Source organism: Danio aesculapii, chromosome 7 (assembly GCF_903798145.1).
Source record: "Danio aesculapii chromosome 7, fDanAes4.1, whole genome shotgun sequence".
In the NCBI taxonomy this organism is placed as follows: domain Eukaryota; kingdom Metazoa; phylum Chordata; class Actinopteri; order Cypriniformes; family Danionidae; genus Danio; species Danio aesculapii.
In genome coordinates this window covers 72,129,815-72,155,537 of record NC_079441.1, presented here as the reverse complement: position 1 = coordinate 72,155,537, position 25,723 = coordinate 72,129,815, and the positions used below count along the sequence as shown (strand labels likewise).

The 25,723-nt window shown below is 35.7% G+C and overlaps 1 protein-coding gene across 1 annotated transcript in view; it reads left to right on the top strand.

Moving 5' to 3' along the window:
• Positions 1-25,357, top strand: part of LOC130232524 (multiple PDZ domain protein) — a 123,738-nt gene extending 98,381 nt beyond the window's left edge. Inside the window, 19 exon segments of the mRNA XM_056462476.1 lie at positions 4,029-4,179; positions 5,608-5,804; positions 6,685-6,776; positions 6,867-6,939; positions 8,147-8,200; positions 8,294-8,377; positions 13,669-13,819; positions 13,905-14,050; positions 14,340-14,423; positions 14,832-15,025; positions 18,536-18,683; positions 19,732-19,818; positions 20,269-20,350; positions 20,443-20,480; positions 20,819-20,941; positions 21,015-21,119; positions 21,303-21,391; positions 21,693-21,816; positions 23,876-25,357. Coding sequence (XP_056318451.1) covers positions 4,029-4,179; positions 5,608-5,804; positions 6,685-6,776; positions 6,867-6,939; positions 8,147-8,200; positions 8,294-8,377; positions 13,669-13,819; positions 13,905-14,050; positions 14,340-14,423; positions 14,832-15,025; positions 18,536-18,683; positions 19,732-19,818; positions 20,269-20,350; positions 20,443-20,480; positions 20,819-20,941; positions 21,015-21,119; positions 21,303-21,391; positions 21,693-21,816; positions 23,876-24,022 — 2,169 coding nt within the window. The 3' untranslated portion in view covers positions 24,023-25,357.
• The last annotated feature ends 366 nt before the right edge of the window (positions 25,358-25,723 follow it).

The window sequence follows — 25,723 nt, the reverse complement described above, 5'->3', positions numbered from 1 at the left end:
AAATTTTATTTCAGTTTATTTATTTTCAGTTTGTTTATTTATTTATTCAGTGTATTTATTTATTTATTCAGTTTATTTATTTATTTATTTATTTATTTATTATGTTGTTTATTTATTCCATTTATTTATTTATTTCTTCAGTTTATTTATTTATTTATTCAGTTTTTATTTATTTATTCAGTTTATTTATTTATTCAATTTATTTATTCAGTTTGTTTATTTATTTATTCAATTTATTTATTTATTCAATTTATTTATTCAGTTTATTTATTTATTTATTTATTTATTTATTTATTTATTTATTTATTTATTCAATTTATTTATTCAGTTTATTTATTTATTTATTTATTTATTTATTTATTTATTTATTCAATTTATTTATTTATTCAATTTATTTATTCAGTTTGTTTATTTATTTATTCAGTTTTTATTTATTTATTCAGTTTATTTATTTATTCAATTTATTTATTCAGTTTGTTTATTTATTTATTCAATTTATTTATTTATTCAATTTATTTATTCAGTTTATTTATTTATTCAATTTATTTATTTATTCAATTTATTTATTCAGTTTATTTATTTATTTATTTATTTATTTATTTATTCAATTTATTTATTTATTCAATTTATTTATTCAGTTTGTTTATTTATTTTTTATCTGTCAATAATTAATAATTTTCTTATACAACAGTTCTTTACCAACTCTTTTTTATTAAATGCAGTGTATGAGTTTAGTGATATTTTTGTTTTTATGTTTATATTGCGAGTTATTTATTCTCCAGTTTTCACTGTAGTTTAAGATTTAATAATCTGATTATGTTCTTTAATCATGTTTATCTTAAACTTTATTTAATATATTAATTTCATTTATTTAATTAAACTTTATTTTGTTTATTTTTATTTTATTTATTTTTTGTTTTATTTTCAATAACTCAAATATTATTCCTTAATTTTTAAAGCCATGCGTTATGTTACTCGTTACTTTAAAAAGTATTATCACGTTACTCACATGTAATGTGTTACCCCAACACTGTTCAACTGTAGTGAAGAATGTCTTTGAATAATAATAATAATAGCATGGTGAATAATCGTTCCTCTTTTCTTCTCCGTCTGACTGCCGCTGCTTTTTCCTTGTTTTCTGTAGGATTCTAGAGCTTTCCTCCGTCTGTGTCCCACTAATCCTTTCACTCCTAGACCCTTTAAGGTTTGTGTGTGTGTGTTTTGTGTGTGTGTGTGTGTGTGTGTGTGTGTGTGTGTTTCTATTCCATGTATATGACATTATGGATTCTGTTTCATACTTGTGCATATACAGTATACAACCCTAAAACCCTCTTTCTTTGCTAATCTAATGCATTTATTTTGCATTGCGTTTACTATTTTGCTGTATTCTAAGCAGTATTATAGCTTATAAAAATGCACTAAAGGGGAGCTATTATGCAAAAATCACGTTTATAAGAAGTTTAAACAGTTGTGTGGTAAATGTGTGAAAATAACCAACTTCTAATGGTAAACATTGATTCATAGTATTGTTTATAATCAGACTTGATAGAATCAGTCTGCAGAAACACTTTGATTGACATTCTCCCTTTGTACGTGTCATCAGAGGGGGAAAGCCCCGCCCACTAGTTACCATTTATCCTTCATTAGCGTAGGATGTTAGTCTTCTTTTTGAATCTGCCACTATGCTGACGCATAGGCATTTGTAGCTCCGCCCTCTTTTGAAAAGAGCACAATCTCATTAGCATTTAAAGCGACAGTCACCAAAACGCCTCAATTAGTATCGAAGCCTAAAAGGGTCAGTTTCAGAGAGATATAAAGCATTATAAGTGTGGTATTTTAAGCTGAAACTTCACACACTCTAGTTTGCATCTTGCAAAAATGGTCATAACAGGTCACCTTTAATAAATCATTTATAAACTACTAATATATCTTACAAAAATATACTAATTGTATTAATTAAATATATATTTTTTTTATTTTGCATTGCGTTGCACAAAAGAAAGTTAAGCAATAATATAGTTTAAACAAGCTTTGTTATTATAGTATTGTTTTGCACAAATCTAATGTTTTGACTATAAATCTGCATGCTTTTATATTTATTATACATTGCACTAATTACATTTCTGCAGTATTTCAGCTTATTTAATAAATATTCAACTAATTTTATGTATTAAAATGTAAACAAATCATTTATTTTTATTTAGCATTGTACTATTGCACTTGAATATGTATGCATTCTAATTAATAATACAGAATATTGAAGAATATTTATTTTATCTCAATTATGAATTACACTGATTATAATGAAACAGTAACACAAAGCAAAGATTAATTTTTTACTCAATGTTTTCTCATAAATCTGCATAATTGTCTTTAATCTGCAGAAAAACGTTTAGCTGTACAGAAAACAGAAGTTGTTAAACTACAAAATGAACTCAAATGCATAATAAAAGCAGATCTGAAAATAATAAATAATATGTAAATGAGAACATTAAAGTGCAGCTTGAACATTTATCTAAACATCTATATATTTTTTTTCTTTTGCTGTGTTTGAAGTGAAGTGAACTCTTTACTATTAAGCACTCTTTACTCTTTACACTCTTTACTATTTTCCCACATTATAACTTATATAATAATAATAACTAATAATACATTTTAAACAAATACAACATGTATTTATAATATGTATTGCAATAAATATTGATGCATTCAAATCAGTAGCTCAAAGCTGATTTTGATGCTGAATTAAGCTGATTTAATTTTGTTTTGCACTAAAATATACATGTTTTAGTATCTATTTTCTCATAAATCTGCATGCTTTTCTTTATTCTGTGGAACAGAAAAGATGTTTAGCTGAACAGAAGAACAGAAGTAGTTAAACTTGGACTAAAGTGTATAATTAAAGTAGATTAATAAATAAGAATTATATAAATATGTAAATGTGGGTGGCTCAGTGGTTAGCACTGTGGCCTCACAGCAAGAAGACCGATGGTTCGAATCCCAGCTGGGTCAATTCTGTGTGGAGTGTGCATGTTCTCCCCGTGTTAGCATGGGGTGCCTCCGGATGCTCCGGTTTCCCCCACAGTCCAAACACATGTGCTATAGGGGAATTGATGAACTAAATTGGCCATAGTGTATGAGTGTGTGTGTGAATTGCAGCTGGAAGGGCATCCGCTGCGTAAAAAAATGCTGGAATAGTTGGCGGTTCATTCCGCAGTGGCAACCACTGATGAATAAAGGGACTAAGCCGAAGGAAAATGAATGAATGAATGTAAATGTAAAAATTGAAGAGCAGCATGAACATTCGGCTAAACATCTCCATTTTTGCTCCACAGATGAAGTCTTACAGTATATGGAACAATATTTCAGACAGTGCGCTGAAGAGTCAATGTTACAGCATGAATGAGATATTGTACACTTTTCTCCCTTCATTGAGCATGAGCGTATCTGTTTGATGAATGATCTGCGGTGTGTGTTTTACAGAGCAGCAGCACGTCTCTGCTTTATTGGCTCGTCATGCTGAGAAATGAAGAACAGATTCATGTGTTGAATGTTTGATTATATTAGCTTCATATTTCATGAATTAATGGAGGATGCAGAGCTGACAGATGACCAGCTCACTGGATCACAGTCATCAAGATGTTTTCTTTTGTGTGTGCGTGTGTGTGTCTGTACGTATGCATCTGTGTGTGTGTGTTTGTGTGTGCGTGTATGTGTGTGTTTGTGTGTGTGCATCTGTGTGTGGTTTTGTGTGTTTGTCTATGTGCGTGTCTTTGTGCGTGTTTTTTTTCTGTGCGTCTGTGTGTGTGCGTGTCCATGTGTGTATCTGTCTGTGTGTGTTTGTATATCTGTGTTTGTGTGTGCGCATGTGTGTGTTCGTGCGTGTCTGTGTATATGTGTTTTTTTGTGTCTCTTGGTGTGTGTGTGTTTGTTTGTTTGTGTGTGCGTTTGTATATGTGTGTATGTCTGTGTATCTGTGTGTGTTTGTGTGGGTGTGTGTGTGTGTACGTGTGTATGTGTGTGTTCAGCTGAATCGTGAGGAGTGTAAAGTCTCGGCCCTGTCTCTGCCGGTGGTCCCTCATGTTGGAGAAACAGACTCAGACACGCTGACGGAGATTCCTGACCGACTGGATCTTCATCACGATGAGGAAGAGGAGGATGAGTACGGATACAGCTGGAGTGAGTCTCACTGATGCAGTTGCACACCACGGCCAGCAGGGCTAAAGCACACACTTAAAGCACGACCAGCACACTGAAAGTTGCCATGAAATGGAAGTTAAACTTGTAAATGTTTCCGCTATTGTGACATATGTTTACTTGAAACGGTTATAAAAGGAGAAAAAAAATGTAGGACAGTGCACGATATTGTCCTTTGGAAACTGAATTGTTGAAAGATGAGCAGAAACGAGACAGCCCTGTCCTAACAGACTGATATCTCCAGCCTAAAGGACTGATATCCCCGTCCTAAAGGACTGATATCCCCAGCCTAAAGGACTGACAGCCCCGCCCTAACAGACTGATAGCCCAGCTTTAACTGACAGATAGCCCCGCCCTAACAAACTGATAGCCCCAGCCTAAAAGACTAATAGCCCCACCGTAAAGTACTGATAGTCCCACCCTAACAGTCTGATATCCCCGGCCTAAAGGACTGATAGCCCCGCCCTAACAGACTGATAGCCCCGCCCTAAAGAACTGATAGCCCCGGCGTAAAGAACGAATAGCCCCGCCCTAACAGACTGATAGCCCCAGCCTAAAGGACTGATAGCCCCGCCCTAACGGACTGATAGCCCCACTCTAATAGACTAAAAGCCCCACTCTAAAGGATGAATAGCCCTGCCTTAACGGACTGATAGCCCCGGCCTAAAGGACTAATAGCCATGGCCTAAAGGACTGATGGCCCTGCCCTAACAGACTGAAAGCCCCACTCTAAAGGACGAATAGCCCTGCCCTAAAGGACTGATAGCCCCACCCTAACAGACTGAAAGCCCCACTCTAAAGGACGAATAGCCCCGGCCTAAAGGACTAATAGCCCCGCCCTAACGGACTGATAGCTCTGCTCTGAAGGACTAATAGCCCCGCCCTAACGGACTGATAGCCCCAGCCTAAAGGACTGATAGCCCCGCCCTAAAGGACTGATAGCTCTGCCCTATAGGACTAATAGCCCCGCCCTCACGGACTGATAGCCCTGCCCTAAAGGACTAATAGCTCCACCCTAACAGACTGATAGCCCTGCCCTAAAGGACTGATAGCCCCGCCCTGAAGGACTGATAGCTCCGCCCCAAATGACTGATAGCCCTGCCCTAAAGGACTGATCGACTCTTCGCGTTTTTGACTGTTTGGTGCCATCTTGTGAATAAATAATGTGCAGGTTAATGTATACTTCATTCAGCTGTTCACAGTTCTTTCAGCTTTGCATTTAATAAAAAAGATTTAATATTACGGCTCAGTACCAAGTTTTTGTCAAATTCGTAAGTTTTGTGGAAAGCAGTTGTGTAATAAGTGGGACAAAATACATACAGGAGGGTCGTTTTCCAAGATTAAAAATGTGTGTCTGTGTGTGTGTGTGTGTGTGCGTGCGTGTGTATGTGTGTGTTTGTGTGAGAGAAGAGAAGGTCAGCGAGCGCTATGGTCGTCTGCCGGGTGAGCTCCACATGCTGCAGCTGGAGAAAGGTCGAGCAGGTTTGGGTTTGAGTCTGGCTGGCAACCGCGATCGCTCTCGAATGAGTGTGTTTGTAGTCGGCATTGATCCCAGCGGCGCCGCCGGACGAGACGGACAAATCCTGGTGGGAGATGAACTGCTGGAGGTAAACCTACAGGAAACACTCACATCAGAAAATACTATAGTAATTTATAGTAAATAATACAGATTTTTTGAACGGTACTATAATAAAGTGTATTATACTGTATATATTACAGTATTTACAACTCTTTGTTTATGAATGGTTCAGCAAACTGAAGTGAACTGATAATTAATACTGTAGTGTACTGTAGTTTTACTACAGTAAACTGTGGTGTATTGTATAGTTGTAGGTTAACCACAGTATTGGGTCATTTGTTTATGTTACTATAGATGTTGTGTTACCATAGCAACTATAGAAGGACAACAATAGAATAATTCAAGGGCCCACGCCAATTCTCCAACCCCCCATCCCCGTCCTAAATCAGCCCCCCCCCCTAATTATATCACTGTAGTTGTGGAAAAGTATTGGGTCATTTGTTTATATTACTGTAGATGTTGTGTTACCACAGCAACTATAGAATTACTACAGCAGATTAATTCAAGTACTTTACTATAGTATTTTTTCACTGACCCTTGAGAACAAATACACTTCATATGAGAAATGGCAATAGTAATTTATAATAAAGAAAGTGCTTGATTTCATTGATTGTGGTGATTAGTTTGCTTGTCTTAAGTAAAAACTCACTTAATTTTGACTCTTTATTTCTGAAAACAAAACAATATTTTTGTTTATTGTGCCGAAAATGCTTTTAGATTTAAGAATTGTTAGATATTTGTACTAAAAACAAGACAAAAACTCCACGTAAGCAGCGCAAGGTGAACTCTCCCTTTCAGTGAACATTTAACGCATTGTTTTTTAGCATCTATAAATGCAGTTGCTCACTTCTATTACAAATAGGATAGCAAACCGCCGCTGAACGTGTGCTGATTGTTCTCGTTTTCAGATTAACGGTCAGGTTCTGTACGGTCGCAGTCATCAGAACGCCTCCGCCATCATTAAAAGCGCCCCTTCAAAGGTCAAGATCATCTTCATCCGGTGGGTCTGAGATCTAGATGTGTAGTTCATTTAATTGAATGTGTTTTAAAAGCCTGTTTGATGCTAAAACATGTGCTGTGTGTATTTCAGAAATGGAGATGCTTTGAGTCAGATGGCTGTCGGCCCAATGAAAGACACGGACTCGCCAGACACACACATAGAGGTGAGCTTTTTTACCACTGGCTAACCACAATCCTTAAAAAAAACACTCCACGTTTTTTTGGAAATAGGCTCATTTTACAGCTCCCTTACAGTTAATCAGTTGAGTTTTACCATTTATGAATCCATTCAGCAGATCTTTAGGTCTGGCGGAAACACTTTAGCTTAGCTTAGCATAGATCATTGAATCGGATTAGACCATTAGCATCTAAAAAAAATAAATAAAAGAAGAGATTTGATAATTTTCCTAATCAAAGCTTGACATTTCCGTAAAAACAATGTGTATTTAGAAAATGAAAAGTTGCTAGTTTTTAGGCTGATATGGCTATACTCAAATTCTGGCGTTATAATCAGGGGGAATTTTGCTGCTGTATAAAAATAATAAAATAATACTAATACTAAGGCATGAATAATACTATTATAATATCATTGTGGCAGCTGGAGCCGTGGTACAGCAGCAAAAGCCTTGATTTTTACTCCATTATGAGAGTATATATCAAAATTATCTATATTCTTTTGTTTTTTTTTGAGCGAGATGCTAATGGTCCAATACGATTCAATGATCTATGCTAAGCTAAGCTAAAAGTGCTCCTGCCAGACCCAGAGATCAGCTGAATGGATTAAAAAATGGTAAAACTCAACAGTTTAACACTAGGGGAGCTGTTAATTGAGCCTATTTCTGAAAAAGGTGGAGTGTTTCTTTAAAGATAGTAGTTGGGTTTAGGTGTGTCAGCATTAGGAATGTAGAACCAGATCGTACTATACGAGTATGGTCACACTTTACAGTAAGGTTTCATTACTTTTATTTATTTACTAAAAGGAATTAATTATGAACAATACTACAGCATACACTAATCATAGTTTAACATTTAATGATGCGTTATTAGGGGCGACACGGTGGTGCAGTGGTTAGCACCATCACCTCACAGCAAAAAGATCGCTGGTTCGAGCCTCTGCGTTTCTGTGTGGAGTTTGCATGTTCTCCCCGTGTTCGTGTGGGTTTCCTGGTGGCCGTAGTGTATGTGTGTAAATGAGTGTGTATGGATGTTTTCCAGTACTGGGTTTCAGCTGAAAGGGAATCTGAAAACATATGCTGAAAACATATGCTGAAATAAATGTCAGTTCATTCCGCTGTGGTGACCTCTGATAAATAAGGGACTGAGCTTAAGGAAAATTAATGAATGTAATAGCAATTCTTCTCACCTTTTCAGACAGAGTCTGTCAGTTCAACACTGGACCTGATCCAGCACATCAGTCTGCCGGTGGTGAGACACACTTCATTTCTCTATACACTCTTGTGTGTGTGTTCTCTCTCTCTCCATCGCTAATATACCCTGTTTTCTCTGTCATGAATGGAGGAGGATGGAGGAGTCGGGATGGAGGAGGACAGCAGGAGCGGAGGCAGCATTCACAGTGTAGAGGAGAACGGAGCTGCTGGATGGGTAAGAATTCACAAATGTACACATTTACATTTGTGTGAGAGTTTTAGAAAATAGTTATGCTTTCACTTGTGCCATGGCATTTACTTTTATCCCATGGCACTTCTCGTAAAGAGTAACCCCGATGTCCCGGCCAAATTCCCTTCATCAGCCCTTACTCATCATGGCCTCCCAATCATCCCCATCCACTGAATTGGCTCTATCACTGTCTCTCCACTCCATCAATAGCTGGTGTGTGGTGAGCGCACTGGCGCTGTTGTCCCATGGCTACCGTCGCATTATCCAAGTGGATGCTACACACTGGTGGTGGTGTTGAGAGACGCATACACATACATTACATCGTGTATTTATGGATTGTGGCAGACTCTTAAAGGCCACCAATTTTACCTCTTACAAGATGTCAGATAAGACTTTGGTGTCTCCAGAATGTGTCTGTAAAGTTTCAGCTCAAAATACCCATCAGATTATTCATTATATAATGCAGAATGTGCACATTTTGGGGTCTTCAGTACGTGTGGTCATCAGACTGCTTCTACACAAGCAAGGAGAGGGGGAAAGTCACAAGACAAAAATAATTCCAGAAATTTCATTTTGCATAATATTAGCATCAAATTCAAACCATATACTCAGGAGATGTGTGGCTGTTGACCTATTACGTTTCTGTGTTGCTCCAGAACAGATTTCACATATTTGTTTATGAAATAATAATATGTTTAGTGTGGTGCAATTTTTTTTTACATTACTTAAGCATCGATAACTTTTATTCAATTTGAGCATTATAAACTCTAGATCAGAGCTATTCAATTGGCGGTCCGCGGGCCAAACCCGGCCCCAGAGGCAGTTTGTTCCGGTCCTCCAAATAGTGTGACCAAGAGAAATATAAATTTAGTTCAGTCGAAAAACGGCCGCTATAGTTATGAAGTGACGTGCGTCTGTTCAACACAGCGTGAGAAGCTGCGTAGAGCGTGAGTCGCCATAAGCGAGCGGTGCGGACAGCCGAAAACATTTGGATTTGTTTTTTTAGAAAATGCCTTTTGTACAATGCACTATAATCGTTAATAGGTATGCAACGATTAGCTGATTTCACTATTAACTGCGCTTTAATTCCTCACAGTTATTGAATCGTAATGTTTTCTCTAAGTCGCATTTCTGTTGCACGGACCGAAACGAAGCTGCTGCGATTAAACAAAGTACAAGTTGCCACCTGTGCGCTAGTTTAAAGTTCCAAGTATGTACACAGAGGCTACTATGTGCGCACACCGGATTAACTATAGCAGCGTCCGTTCCCATATCACGTCCTTTCCGCTTGCAAGCTCAGACTTTATAATCGTACAACCAAAATCTATAATGTTGCATCACTAATTGTTTCGCTGTCCAAAACATAACATACGAATGTGTCTGAATGTAGAAGAAGCCTATAAGCAATACAATTCTGTTGTGCTCTGAAATACATTTGAATGTTTGTAAAATAAAACGTCAATTGGGCAATGCGGTGATATAATGTAGTTTTAAAATACAATATATTAACATTTTAATGTAGAAAAAGCCAACGTGGGTGTAGCTCCCCTCCAGCAACAAACGAGCAAGAGGCTTTTTTTCTACTGACTGGTTTATTTTCATATCAATTCTTCAGTTCTCAACATAGAGGGCAGATCAGAAGATGTTTACCAGACGTAAGAACTAAAAACACACAACAAACAAATTACAACAGTGCATTTCCATATCAAATTAATCCAAATCATCACATTAAGGTCACAAATAATATAATGATCACATAATCTTAATTACTACAATTTAACTTCATAAAATCGCATAGCTCATAAACAAAGTTAAATACACACACCAAACAAACCAACAACAACAACACACTTCAAATCAAACAAGATCAACAAATCATACAAAAGAAACGTACCTCATTGGCTGGTTACAGAAGGGAGAAACTCCACAAAAGCATAAGCATCCCTTAGCTTGTTGAATGCTAGAAAGTGAATGCATTTGTCTGTCTACTCACAATGGTGCATCATTTTTATAGTTCCCCCTGCAATCAGCTCCGCCTTAAATAGTTCCTAGGTGAAACTGGCATAAGATCTTAAGACACATGACATACGCTACAATGGGTGTCTTTATGAGCACAAATACAGCATATGGGCTCTTATATGCAGTGGTGTCATCCCTCATATTGCATGTCATATCTCTCCGGCCCTTCGTTTGGGATGCTTTACATGAAACGGCCCCCATGACAAACTAATTGAGTAGCCCTGCTCTAGATGATGGATAACAAAGCCCAGAGTGTCTTCTTTCCAATGATACATAAACTGTGAATGTAGACCAAATCATTCAGCAACTGTTAATGTTTTAGCTTGGGAAGGTCATTTTTAAGAAAGTGCCTCTGACGGTGAGGGAGAGAAGGACATCGGAAAAACTACTATGATCTCATTTTGCATGCTGTCTTAATCAAATTTGAAATATAAACTCATGAAACACTTGGCTTTCAAGTCCTATTTTCTTGGACATTACATTAATGTTTTCCTGTGTTTCCATATGGAAAACGAATATTGAACACAATACATTTTTTCCCTCATCACTTCATAATGTATAACTTCTTATATTTTTTAACATGTAACTTCCCCTTTTACCACAGTAAAGCTCAAAGTGTCTTCTTTCCAATGATACATAATTTGTGTTTGTAGCTTACTGGAGTCAGGAACTGTTACTATTTAACGTTAGGTAGGTGTAAATCCCCAAAATTGAGTGCTGGCTAACAGGTTAATAGTCAAAATATCAAGTTTATTTGATGTATTAGTGGTTGAGTTCATTCAAGCCTTTCTGATGAGTTACACACAAATGCCGTTACAAAGTAGGTAGTACACACACAGAGACACACACACACACACACACACACACACATTTAATGCTTATATGTGGGTCAGTTAAGTCCTGATGCTAAGTGTAATCAAAGTCTGGATCATGAGTTTCAGGTGTGTATGTGTAATTAGTGCAAAGGGTCATGGGAGTTGTAGTCCGGGTGAATGGCAGGGTGGATGGAGTTCCGTCTAGTGAGTCTCGAGGGCACTCCAGCTGATAATCATAACTATATAAAGATTTTATAAAAATATTACAAGTTAATTTGACTTGACTTCTATGCTGGGCTCGCTAATTTCTTTGCTTTACGGCTGTGTTTCAAATCTTAGTAATGCCCAAGTGATAGGCATTGTGTTTCAAGCAGTGTGTGTGTGTTACAGGACGGCAGGATTACAGTAGATGAGGACATGCTAACGGGATTCTCTGTAAAACAGGTAACGTATCCTCAGACTCTCATTGTTTTGAGAAAATCTGTCATTATTAAGTTGTGCTAATGAATATTTTAATGCAGTGGTCCCCAAACTCAGTCTCGGTGTTCCGGTGTCCTGCAAAGTTTAGTTCCAACCCCAATCAGACACACCTGGGCTAGCTAATCCAGCTCTTACAAGGCTTACTAGAAACATCCATGCAGGTCTGTTGAGGCGAGATGGAGTTCAAATCTGCAGGACACCGGCCCAAGTTTGAACACCCTCTGCTTTAATGGAGACCACGATACATTTTATTTGTTTGAATTCTTTTCCTATGTAACTCCTTTGTTACTGTATTTTGGATGAGGCTGTTTGTCACACACACACCAATATTCTAGTTAAGATTTTGGGTTACACTTTATTTTAAAATGTTTAATTATTCATTTAATTACTGGGTAATATTAATTACGTGTACTTAATATATGGTTAGAGTAAGAATGTGGGTTAAGTTTAGGGTTAGTTACATGTAGGTATGCATATTTACTTGTAATTACTATAGTAAGTACATGGAACATGTGTAAAAAGGACACCTTAAAATAATGTGTAACCAGATTTTGTTTAAAGCTTTTGGATCAGTTTTAAATTAAATTAAATGAGAACTTTTTATTCAACATAGACACACTAATTTGATCAATGGTAACAGTAAAGATTGAAGATTGTAATCATCAAAGAATCCTGATGAGATTATTGAAAGCAACAAATAGTGATGTTTTCAACATTTATAATTATAAAAAATAGTTTCTTGAGTATTAAAGCAGCAAATTTAAATAGTTTATGGCGTAATTATTAATTGAATATAATCTTGTGTATAAATTGCATTTTGTTTTTTAGATTTATTTAAAGATTTACAATGACAGAACAGTGGTAAAGGTGTCTCATGTCATCATATGCAATAATATAGCCATCTATTATACAATCGTCCATCGGCTAGTAATTAAAGTCTTTTGTGAAGGGTAAAATTAAATTAAAAATAGATAAATTAATTAATATTAATAAAAATAAAAATAGTCTTTCAAGATACATTCTCCAAAATCTCCTACAGAGGATTCCAGACATGCTAGAAATCATCACATTTCTGATGCAAGTTTTTTTAAGGGTACGAAAATGGCAATCTGATCCATCCACATACCGACCGAAGGAATGTTAAGAGAGGACCACAACAAAAAGAATACATTTTCTTGCTACATACGTGCAAAAGTCTAACACAGATTCAAGTCCATGACTAAGGTGTAGGCATGGGACAATAACCGTTTTCAAGGTATACCGCGGTTTGGAAAAGTCCACGTTTTAAAATCGCCAAAATTTTCTGGTATACTGTTCCTCTGGTATATATAAGAATTCTTTTACGTTTTGTTTAGTTTTTTTTAGGACAACAGTATCTCCGGCAGATAACATGGCATTTTAAATTGTAAAGAAATCAGTGTTTTTGAAATTAATGAAGACAGCAGAAGTCAATGAGTTATTTGATGTTTACTGCTCCAAAATACTGTAAAAGCTTCTCAAAATACAATATATTTTGTTCAAAGGGGAAGAGTTGTTGTTTTTTACCCAGACATTTAACAAGAATATATTTTAGAGCAGTAATCACAATACTGTAAAACCGTGATATATATATTTAAGGTTATCATACTGTCAGAATCTTATACCGACCCATGCCTACTAAGATGTAGAGCAGTTTTACAATTCAGAAGATAAATAACTGGAGATACGGTTAAAGGTTTCCCAGTAATCTTCTGAACTCATTTGTGGATTTCTTTCCAGTAATAAATTGCATTTTAAAATATATTTTCATTTAGTTTAATTTGTAATCATATTTAAGAGTTTAATCAGCCTTGCAGAAAATTAGATTTCTTTTAAAAATGTAAAAAAAATAATTAATCTGGACAGTAATGTGTGTACAAATCATTCATTATTTTTCAAAGTAATTCACCATATCTGTGGTGCGTGCATGTGTGTGTGTTACAGAAAGAACCTCAGAGCTCATTCAATCTCACCGTCTGCACTGACTCCGCCCCCCAGCCCTCCTCGTCCAATCAGATGCCATCAGGAGGATCAGAGCCAGCGCTCAACCTGCTGTCGCTCCCGCTGACATCATCAGAACCAGAGCCAATCAGGAGTAAGGGGGAGGGGTCAGGGAGTTGTTTTAGATTAAGGAGCAGTTGTTTTAGGTTACAGCTAATATTTCTGATTGTGCACTGCAGACTCCAGCAGATGCTCCACACCGGCAACACTGGTGTCTGATCCGACCACGTGTCCCATCATCCCCGGCTGTGAGACCACCATAGAGATCTGCAAGGGCAGAACAGGACTGGGTCTGAGTATAGTTGGTGGCTGCGATACTTTACTGGTGAATAATGACCATTTAATACAGAACTAATACTAATTCTAGGACTAATACATTTATTTGTATGGCTTCTGTGTGATATTCTAATGTGATATTGATTACCCCTTGAGTACCGTTCAAATTGACTACCCTTTCTTTATGTTTGTGCCCTATTGACTTTCATTATAATAATATTTTTTGGATTGCAAAGCCTTGACAGCATTTCCCAATGGTCAAATGTGTTGTTTTAATAACCTGATGCACACCCCTATTAATAATAACACATGTAAAGACTTAGTATGTCTCTACTCAGGGCACTATAATCATTCATGAAGTGTACGAGGAAGGAGCTGCGTCTAAAGACGGCCGACTGTGGGCAGGAGATCAGATTCTGGAGGTAAAATCAGGACAGATGTCAGATTTAGGCAATAATTCAGTATATCGTAACAGAAATAATTCTGGCTTATTCTCACTGTTGAGTTTAATGCATTAACTAATGTGTACTAATGAGGCTTTAATGGAAAGTTTTACCTATTATATGCACTCTTTATAATCCTTTTACAATTTAATTTGGTTGAAACATTTGTTTACTCTGAACATGCAATACAATAAAGCAATACACTAGGCATTTTTTGCTATTATACCTGTTAAAGTAACCTTTTCTAAGGTCAATATCATGATAAATACCGTATACCATGATAAAAGCTTCAGCAATCAATCGCAACAGGAAAGTACAATATCTAATACGTAAATTCAAATGAATACTCACACAACTGTACATATTAAAACATTCCTCCACATGCAGGTGAATGGCATAGACCTGCGTGTGGCAACTCATGATGAAGCCATAAATGTCCTCCGTCAGACTCCGCAGCGCGTCCGGCTCTCCGTCTTCAGAGACGAGGCTCAGTATAAAGAAGAAGAGCTGTGGGACTCGCTGAGCGTCGAGCTGCAGAAAAAACCTGGACACGGACTTGGACTCAGCATCATCGGTAGAAGGTAATGTTCCACCAGATGAACATACTAGATGCTAATTATGGATAAAGTACATTCAGAGGTACAGTATGTAAAGTACATAGCAGAATAAAGCCTGACTAGTAAATGTGTGTAATGTGGAGCTAAATCTGTGCCAATATTTACAAACAAATCCTGCAATTTGCAAACAAACACAATCTGCCTGGCAAAGAATTCCTTGACTTGTAAACAAACAGAAATCATATTGCAAAAAAAATACATGTATTCTGTTTTACAAATATAAATCATATTTGATAAATAAATACAGTCTGCATGTAGACCTTGAACAAACACATCTAGCACATGCAGCTGCATACCTGCGGATTTTTCTCACAAATGCAATCATTGGGATTTTCTCAAATACATTCATTCTTATTTTCTCACAAATACACTCATTCTTATTTTCTCACAAATACACTCATTCTTATTTTCTCACAAATACACTCATTCTTATTTTCTCACAAATACACTCATTCTTATTTTCTCACAAATGCATTCATTCTTATTTTCTCACAAATACACTCATTCTTATTTTCTCACAAATACACTCATTCTTATTTTCTCACAAATACACTCATTCTTATTTTCTCACAAATACATTTATTCAGATTTTCTCACAAATACATTCATTCTTATTTTCTCACAAATACATTCATTCAGATTTTCTCACAAATACACTCATTCTTATTTTCTCACAAATGCATTCATTCTTATTTTCTCACAAATGCATTCATTCTTATTTTCTCACAAATACATTTATTCAGATTTTCTCACAAATACATTCATTCTTATTTTCTCACAAATACACTCATTCTTATTTTCTCACAAATGCATTCATTCTTATTTTCTCACAAATGCATTCATTCTTATTTTCTCACAAATACACTCATTCTTATTTTCTCACAAATACACTCATTCTTATTTTCTCACAAATGCATTCATTCTTATTTTCTCACAAATGCATTCATTCTTATTTTCTCACAAATGCACTCATTCTTATTTTCTCACAAATGCATTCATTCTTATTTTCTCACAAATGCACTCATTCTTATTTTCTCACAAATGCACTCATTCTTATTTTCTCACAAATACACTCATTCAGATTTTCTCACAAATACACTCATTCTTATTTTCTCACAAATGCATTCATTCTTATTTTCTCACACATACATTCATTCTTATTTTCTCACAAATGCATTCATTCTTATTTTCTCACACATACATTCATTCTTATTTTCTCACAAATGCATTCATTCTTATTTTCTCACAAATGCATTCATTCTTATTTTCTCACAAATGCACTCATTCTTATTTTCTCACAAATGCACTCATTCTTATTTTCTCACAAATACACTCATTCAGATTTTCTCACAAATACACTCATTCTTATTTTCTCACAAATGCATTCATTCTTATTTTCTCACACATACATTCATTCTTATTTTCTCACAAATGCATTCATTCTTATTTTCTCACACATACATTCATTCTTATTTTCTCACAAATGCATTCATTCTTATTTTCTCACACATACATTCATTCTTATTTTCTCACAAATGCATTCATTCTTATTTTCTCACAAATGCACTCATTCAGATTTTCTCACAAATACACTCATTCTTATTTTCTCACAAATACACTCATTCTTATTTTCTCACAAATGCATTCATTCTTATTTTCTCACAAATGCATTCATTCTTATTTTCTCACAAATACACTCATTCTTATTTTCTCACAAATACACTCATTCTTATTTTCTCACAAATGCATTCATTCAGATTTTCTCACAAATACATTTATTCTTATTTTCTCACAAATACACTCATTCTGATTTTCTCACAAATGCATTCATTCTTATTTTCTCACAAATGCATTCATTCAGATTTTCTCACAAATGCATTCATTCTTATTTTCTCACAAATGCATTCATTCTTATTTTCTCACAAATGCATTCATTCTTATTTTCTCACAAATACACTCATTCTTATTTTCTCACAAATGCATTCATTCAGATTTTCTCACAAATACACTCATTCTTATTTTCTCACAAATGCATTCATTCTTATTTTCTCACAAATGCATTCATTCTTATTTTCTCACAAATGCATTCATTCTTATTTTCTCACAAATACACTCATTCTTATTTTCTCACAAATGCATTCATTCTTATTTTCTCACAAATGCATTCATTCAGATTTTCTCACAAATACATTTATTCTTTTCTCACAAATACACTCATTCTTATTTTCTCACAAATACACTCATTCAGATTTTCTCACAAATACACTCATTCTTTTCTCACAAATACACTCATTCTTATTTTCTCACAAATACACTCATTCTTATTTTCTCACAAATGCATTCATTCAGATTTTCTCACAAATACACTCATTCTTATTTTCTCACAAATGCATTCATTCTTATTTTCTCACAAATGCATTCATTCTTATTTTCTCACAAATGCATTCATTCTTATTTTCTCACAAATACACTCATTCTTATTTTCTCACAAATGCATTCATTCTTATTTTCTCACAAATGCATTCATTCAGATTTTCTCACAAATACATTTATTCTTTTCTCACAAATACACTCATTCTTATTTTCTCACAAATACACTCATTCAGATTTTCTCACAAATACACTCATTCTTTTCTCACAAATACACTCATTCTTATTTTCTCACAAATACACTCATTCAGATTTTCTCACAAATACATTTATTCTTATTTTCTCACAAATACACTCATTCTGATTTTCTCACAAATACACTCATTCTTATTTTCTCACAAATACACTCATTCAGATTTTCTCACAAATACATTTATTCTTATTTTCTCACAAATACACTCATTCTGATTTTCTCACAAATACATTTATTCAGATTTTCTCAGAAATGCATTCATTTAGATTTTCTCACAAATCCATTCATTCAGATTTTCTCACAAATACATTTATTTGTATTTTCTAAAAAAAACATCTGTCGGATTTTCTCATAAATACATTCATTGGGATTTTATCACAAATGCATTTAATTAAAATTTTCTCACAAATGCATTCATTTTTATTTTCTCCCCAAAACAATCTGTCGGATTTTATCATAAATACATTCAATTTGATTTTCTCACAAATTCATTCATTCAGATTTTCTCACAAATATTTTCATTCAGATTTTCTCACAAATACACTCATTCAGATTTTCTCACAAATTCATTTATTCAAATTTTCTCACAAATACGTTGATTTGTTCACAACAATCAATAATCAATAATCATTTATTCACAAATGCATTCAATGCATACAGCTGAACAAAATTAACATTAATGGTTATTATTGGTTTTTATTTAATGTTATTTCTGTGAGAAAATCCGCAGGTATGCAGCTGTGTGCACTAGATAAAAATACTAATAGACTGATAAGAAGCTAATAAAAGTCTAAATGTGTGTGTGTGTGTGTGTGTGTGCGTGTGTGTGTGTGTGTGTGTGTGTGTGTCAGGAGCGACACCGGTGTGTTTGTGTCTGATATAGTGAAGGGTGGAGTGGTGGAGCAGGACGGTCGGCTCATGCAGGGAGATCAGATCCTCTCAGTCAATGGGGAAGATGTTCGTTCGGCCACGCAGGAGTCTGTGGCATCTCTGCTGAAGGTCAAAAACACAAACACACACACTGCAGAAACACACTGTATAATAATGCATTTTTAGATCTATTAGCTTTATGACTGAGTGATCCTGAGAGAAGAGGCTGCTTTGAAATTGCTTTTTAAACAGAGATTGGTATATATATATATACCAATATACCAGAAGGTTTTTAAAGAGAAATGTGTATAGTTTTTAAATATTTACATTTGATATTTTCTCATTTCTCTTCAAATGTACTTAGATTTTAAGTAATTTTGTAGTGAACCGACCATTGTAGAGAAAAACGCAGTATAATGCATTCAGATCTTTCAGTTTTATGAATGAATGATAGAAGAGGCTTTTGTATTTCTTCTGGAGAAAGTCTTTGGCTGGAATAAAATTTATTTAAATAAAAATGTAATATGAGGTCAATATTTTGAGCCCCATTCGGCTCGTTCAATGTCAATGTCAATTTTATTTCTATAGCACTATTTAACACAACCAGAGGCTGACCAATGTGCTGCACAGTGCAAATCAAAACAGATAAAAACTAATGTATATATAAAATTATAAAGTTATTGCTAAAACAGACACTTTTCACTGATAAAATGCCAAATCAAAGAGGTCAGTTTTTAACCTAGATTTAAAAACAGACATGGATGAAACAGATCTGATACAGAGGGGCAGAGCATTCCACAATCTAGGACCAGCTACTGCGAAAGCATGGTCACCTCTGCATTTCAGCCTCCACTTAGGTATGAATAACAGTCTCTGGTTAGATGACCAAAGAGACCGATCAGGCTGATGCTCAATTAAAATGTCTGACAGGTAAGAAGGTGCCAGGCCACTTAGAGATTTAAAAACCAAGAGAAGCATTTTAAAAGTGACTGGATAGTGCACAGCCAGTGCAGAGAGCGTAAAACTGGTGTCATGTGCTCATGTTTCTTGGTCCCTGTTAAAAGCCTTGCAGCAGCATTTTCAACTAATTGAGATAAGGTTTTCTGACTAATCCCAAAGTATAATGAGTTACAAGAGTCCAATCTAGTGGTAAGATTATCTGCTTGTGTTTCCTCAGAGTTCTGCTGGTCCAATCCGGTTGGAGATCGGTCGCTTTAAGGCGGGGCCTTTTCACTCAGAGCGCCGTCTGTCTCAGAGCAGTCAGGTTACACTTCAGTCCTGCTACTTGTGTGTGTGTGTCTGTCTGTCTGTCTGTATGTGCACTGGTTTTGGTGGTTTACAAGGACAGAAATGTGTATAATGACATAAGCCCCTTTCACACACAGTTTTCCGGAAAATTACCGGCAATTTTCTGGAAAGAGATCACGTGTAAACACACCCTTTTTGAAATAACCACGAAATTGTCCGTACATTTACGGGTATTACTGTGTGAAAGGGGTTATAGATATGACCCACTGTAAGTATTACATCATTGAGGTGGTTCATGAGGACATGCTTTGTCATTGTAATTAAAATGCATAAAATTACTTTGTGTGTGTGTGTGTGTGTGTGTGTGTGTGTGTGTGTGTGTGTGTGTGTGTGTGTGTGTGTGTATGTGTGTGTGTGTGTGTGTGTGTGTGTGTGTGTGTGTGTGTGTGTGTGTGTGTGTGTTCAGATGAGTGATACAGGCAGTGGTAAAGTCCCTCTTCACTCAGACTCAGCAGTTTCGCCAGGAGAAACAGACAAAACACATGAATGTAAGAACACACACACACACACACACTCTTCATCTGCTCTGTACACATGAGGTTTATTCTTCATTTTCAGCCTTCTCTTTCTGTTTTCTCAGTGCTGGATAAAGACGTCCGCACGGTCGAGTTCACAAAGGTCAGTTTCACTCAGTCTCAACGTTTTTCCCACAGAGAGAGAACAGAGCTCAAACTGTGCTCAGATTGACTCATATATATATACCCAGAATTTGTGTTTGGGTCATTTTCAGTTTTTACTTTACACAAACACAAAATCAGGATTTTTTTGAGTCATAATAATCCAGTAAGACATTTATTTATACTTATAGCATATGGTTTTACAATGGATCTGTAATATTATCTGTAGTAATTATCTGTAATAATGTTTGTGTGTGTGTGTGTGTGTGTGTGTGTGTGTGTGTGTGTGTGTGTGTGTGTGTGTGTGTGTGTGTGTGTGTGTGTGTGTGTGTGTCTCAGGCTCCGTCAGACTCTCTAGGCATCAGTATAGCTGGTGGTGTTGGCAGTCCTCTGGGTGACGTGCCTATCTTCATCGCCATGATGAACCCCAGCGGCCTCGCAGCGCACACACACAAACTCTGGGTAAGTGGCAAGTAGCTGAAGTAAATTTGTTTTATAAAAAAACTAAAAACAACTGCGTGCGTGTGTGTGTTAGATTGGAGACAGGATTGTGTCCATCTGTGGAAACTCAACAGAAGGAATGAGTCACAATAAAGCCGTTTCACTGCTGAAGAACACAACCGGCCTCATACAACTACAGGTACAACACACGCACGCACGCACGCGCACACACACACACACACACACACAGGAAAAACACCAGCATCAACTCTTAAAAAAGAAAAAGCATTTGAAGCTATGCATCAGAACATTGTGAAAGTCCACATCACTCAGTGTCTGTGTTTTTAATGTTAGTATGTTGTGTGTGTGTGTTTTTTTACAGGTTGTTGCTGGAGATACATCAGTAACGGGACCTTCAGCAGAGCAGACCGCAGGACTCGCAGCCAGCAGCATCTTCCATGATGACCTGGGGTTAGTACACACATACACACACTTTTACATGCACATGCACATACCGCATTTATAAATGAGCTGCTGCTGAAATAGGAAGATGTAAACTCTCCTCTCTTTATAACTCATGAGATGGACGTTTTCAGCACACGCTACAAATGTCGTGGTCTTTTATTTTCTATGAGCTTATTAATCTCAGATTTCTCAGATCTCAGAGAAGCGTATTTATTTAGCGTTCAGTTAATGCATACATTTCATAATTAAACTTAGCGTTACAACATTGTTGTGTGGCCAGGATAATGTATATTCCTGTTTGCTGTAGTCCTCCGCAGTGTAAAAGCATCAGTCTGGAGCGCGGGCCCGATGGACTGGGCTTCAGTATTGTTGGAGGATTCGGCAGCCCGCATGGTGACCTTCCCATCTACGTCAAAACCGTCTTCAGCAAGGTAACACTCTCATCCACACACCAGTTTTTATTTTGTATTTTTATCCCGTAGTTTTAAATTAGAAAGTATTTATTTGACAGGGACATATGTGCAGAAGCCAACGTCTGAAGTGGTTTTTCAAAATAGTCCTAAGACAATGAGTGTTGCTCAATAGTTTTAGGACAACCCTGGTGAAAGGTTTTTAGATGTTGACTACTGTAAAACAGTACATTGACCTTAAAAAGGAAATATTTTAGTAGCATTAACACATACACACCGAGTTTTGGCTAATCAAAGCTAAATTAGAGCAGTCAATAAACATCTAATAGACGTCTAACAATAGTACAAACATAGACTAGTCATCAAATGCATCTATTTATTGACTAGTCTATATTCGGACTATTGTTAGACGTCTATTAGATGTTCACCGGCTGCTCTAATTTAGCTTTGATTAGCCAAAACGTCTATATTTGGATGTCTACTAGACCCCTTTAAAACTCAAAAAATGCTTGCTGGGACTGGCTAACAACTTTACTCTTAAAAATTTGGTGGCTATATGTAGTTAGCCATTTTTTAAGTTTTAAAGACATCTAACAAACATCCAAATATAGACGTTTTGGCTAATCAAAGCCAAATTAGAGCAGTCAATAAACATCTAATAGACATCTAACAATAGTACAAACATAGACTAGTCATCAAATGCATATATTTATTGACTAGTCTATATTTGGACTATTGTCATACGTCTATTAGTTGTTCGACAACTGCCCTAATTTAGCCTTGATTAGCCAAAACATCTATATTTGGATGTCTGCTAGACCGCTTTAAAACTCAAAATGGGACTGGCTAACTACTTTATTCTTAAAAATTGGTGGATATATGTAGTTAGCCATTTTTTGGAGTTTCAAAGACATCTAGTAGACATCCAAATATAGAAGTTTTGGCTAATCAAATCTAAATTAGAGCACCCGGTAAACATCTAATAGATGTCTAACAATAGTACAAACATAGACTGTAGATGCGTATATTTTGGTCGTTGGTTCTGACGCGTTTGTTGCTTAAACGGGTCAATAATAAAGTGAAATGTCCATACCTTTGCAAATAAAGTTGGATATTCCAATCCATTTATTGTCCATTTTGTCAAAATTAAAAAGGTAAACATCAAAACAAATATAAACCCATTCTCACAGCCATGACGGTCAAAATGTTTGTTTGACCTTCTACTACACCCCTCAGCTCCTCGTGAGGAGAGCATAAATACCATATACACCCTCTAGTGGCGTGAAAGAAAATTGCAACCCATAAATAGCTCCAACATAGACTATTCATCAAATGTATCTATTTATTGACTAGTCTATATTTGGACTATTGTTAGATGTCTATTAGATGTTCGACAACTGCCCTAATTTGTCCTTGATTAGCAAAAACATCTAGATTTGGGTGTCTATTAGACTCCTTTAAAACTCAAAAATTGCACAAAAAAACTACTTTACTCTTAAAATTTGGTGGATATAAGTAGTTAGCCATTTATTAGAGTTTTAAAGGCATCTAATAGACGTCCAAATATATGTTTTGGCTAATCAAGGCCAAGCTTTAGCAAAAACTGCTATTTTCTACCAGCAATCCCTGAACAGGTAGATTTTAAAACAAAAAAAACTTAAATAAAAAAAGTTACAACTCACTAGCTGTTTCCAAGTACGCAAATTAAATTTATGCGCAAAACTGGAATATCGCATAAAAGACACGTCAATAAAGGTTACAATTACTATTAGCTTGCTACTTGTACTTCACCTCGATTTGTTTTGTTTGACATTTTATGTACAGCACTTTGGTCAGCTATAGCTGTTTTGAAAGTGCTTTATAAATTCAATAAACCTAAACTCACATGTTATTAATTCAGTTGGAAGTGTGTTCTCTATAAGAAAAAGACCATTGGCCGAATGAAGTTTTACGTCAAATTATTAGCATGTAAAACAGCATCAGTCATTGAACACAGACATTATGGTAATTTTAAAGGTGAAATGCTTTCATGGGTTGTAAACAAACATCTGTGTGTGTGTGTGTCTGTGTGTGTGTTCAGGGAGCAGCATCAGAAGATGGGCGTCTGAAGCGTGGAGATCAGATCATCGCTGTGAACACTCAGAGTCTGGAGGGAGTCACTCATGAAGAGGCCGTTTCTATTCTCAAGAAGACCAAAGGCACCGTCACACTCACTGTGCTCTCATAAACACCCACAAACACATCTGTAGTGTTGATTTAAACACTGGATTACACACACACACACACACACACACACACACACAATGAATGGTGAGGCTGATGCTGTTGTTTACTGCTAGTTTGTGGAGGCTCTAGACATGCTTCTGTGTTTTAAATTGCTGGAAATGCACGTTCAGTTATGTTTGTTTCTTAACCACGTTCTTGAGGAGCATCGGCTCTGCACATTTTCCAGGGTGTGACAGACCAAGGAGACATCCAAAACATGCAGTGCTGGTTGTCCTCCAGGAACGTGGTTGAGAAACACTGGTTTAATCAATGATGAATGTACATCATTTCTGTCATCCTTAAAACAGTATTACCACAACATGTACAGATTTCCAATTCAATTCCTTATATGAGAACTATTCACCAACGTTCAATAAATAAGTAGCTAATAGACATCCAAATATAGATATTTTGGTGGATATGAATAGTTAGTTTTTTGAGTTTTAGAGACGTCAAATAGACATCAAAATATAGATGTTTTGGCTAATCAAGTAAACTAAATTACAGCAGTTATTGAACATCTAATAGATGTCTACAAACAGTCCAAAAATAGACTACTCACCAAATGCATCTATTTATTGACTAGTCTATATTTGGACTATTGTTAGACGTCTATTAGATGTTCACCAACTGCCCTAATTTAGCCTTGATTAGCCAAAACATCTATATTTGGATGCCTACTTGACCCCTTTAAAACTCAAAATCATGCTTGCTGGGACTGGCTAACTACTTATTTATTCCTAAAATTTGGTGGATATAAGTAGTTTTTGAGTTTTAAAGACGTCTAATAAACATCCAAATATAGATGTTTTGGCTAATTAAGGCTAAATTAGGACTGTAGGTGAAAATTAAAAATAATGCAAAACTAGACTATTCAAGAAATGCATCTTTATTGACTTGTCTGTATTTGGAATATTGTTAGATGACTATTTGATGTTCACTGACAGCGCTCGATTAGCCAAATCATCTATATTTGGATGTCTATTAGACCTTTTTATAACTAAAAAATGCTTGCTGGGACTGGCTAACTACTTATTTATTCTTAAAATTTGGTTGATAGATGTAGTTAGCCATTTTTTGACTTTTAAAGACATCTAACAGACATCCAAATAAAACATTTTGGCTAATCAAGGCTGTACGTGAACGTCAAATAGACATCTAACAATAGTCCAAAAATAGACTAGTCATCAAAAGCATGTACTTAATAACTGGTGTTTTTTTGATGTATAGTTAGACGTCTATCAGATGTTCACTGACAGCCCTAATTTAATCTTGATTAGCCAAAACATCTTATTTGGATGTCTTAAACTCAACAAATGCTTGCTGGGACTGGCTAACTACTTTATTCTTGAAATTTGGTGGATATAAATAGTGAGATGTCTCTAAAACTCAAAAAAATGGCTATTAGACATCCAAATATAGATGTTTGGCTAATCAAGGCTATTCTAGGGCAGTTGGTGAACATCTAATAGACATCTAACAATAGTCCAAAAAGTAGACTAGTCAACAAATGCATCCATTTTTGACTATTCTATATTTTGATTATTGTTAGACGTCTATCAGATGTTCACTGACAGCGCTAGTTTGGCCTTGATTAGCCAAACGTCTATATTTGGACATCAATTAGACGTCTTTAAAAGTGTGATCAGATCAAATTGTCCTA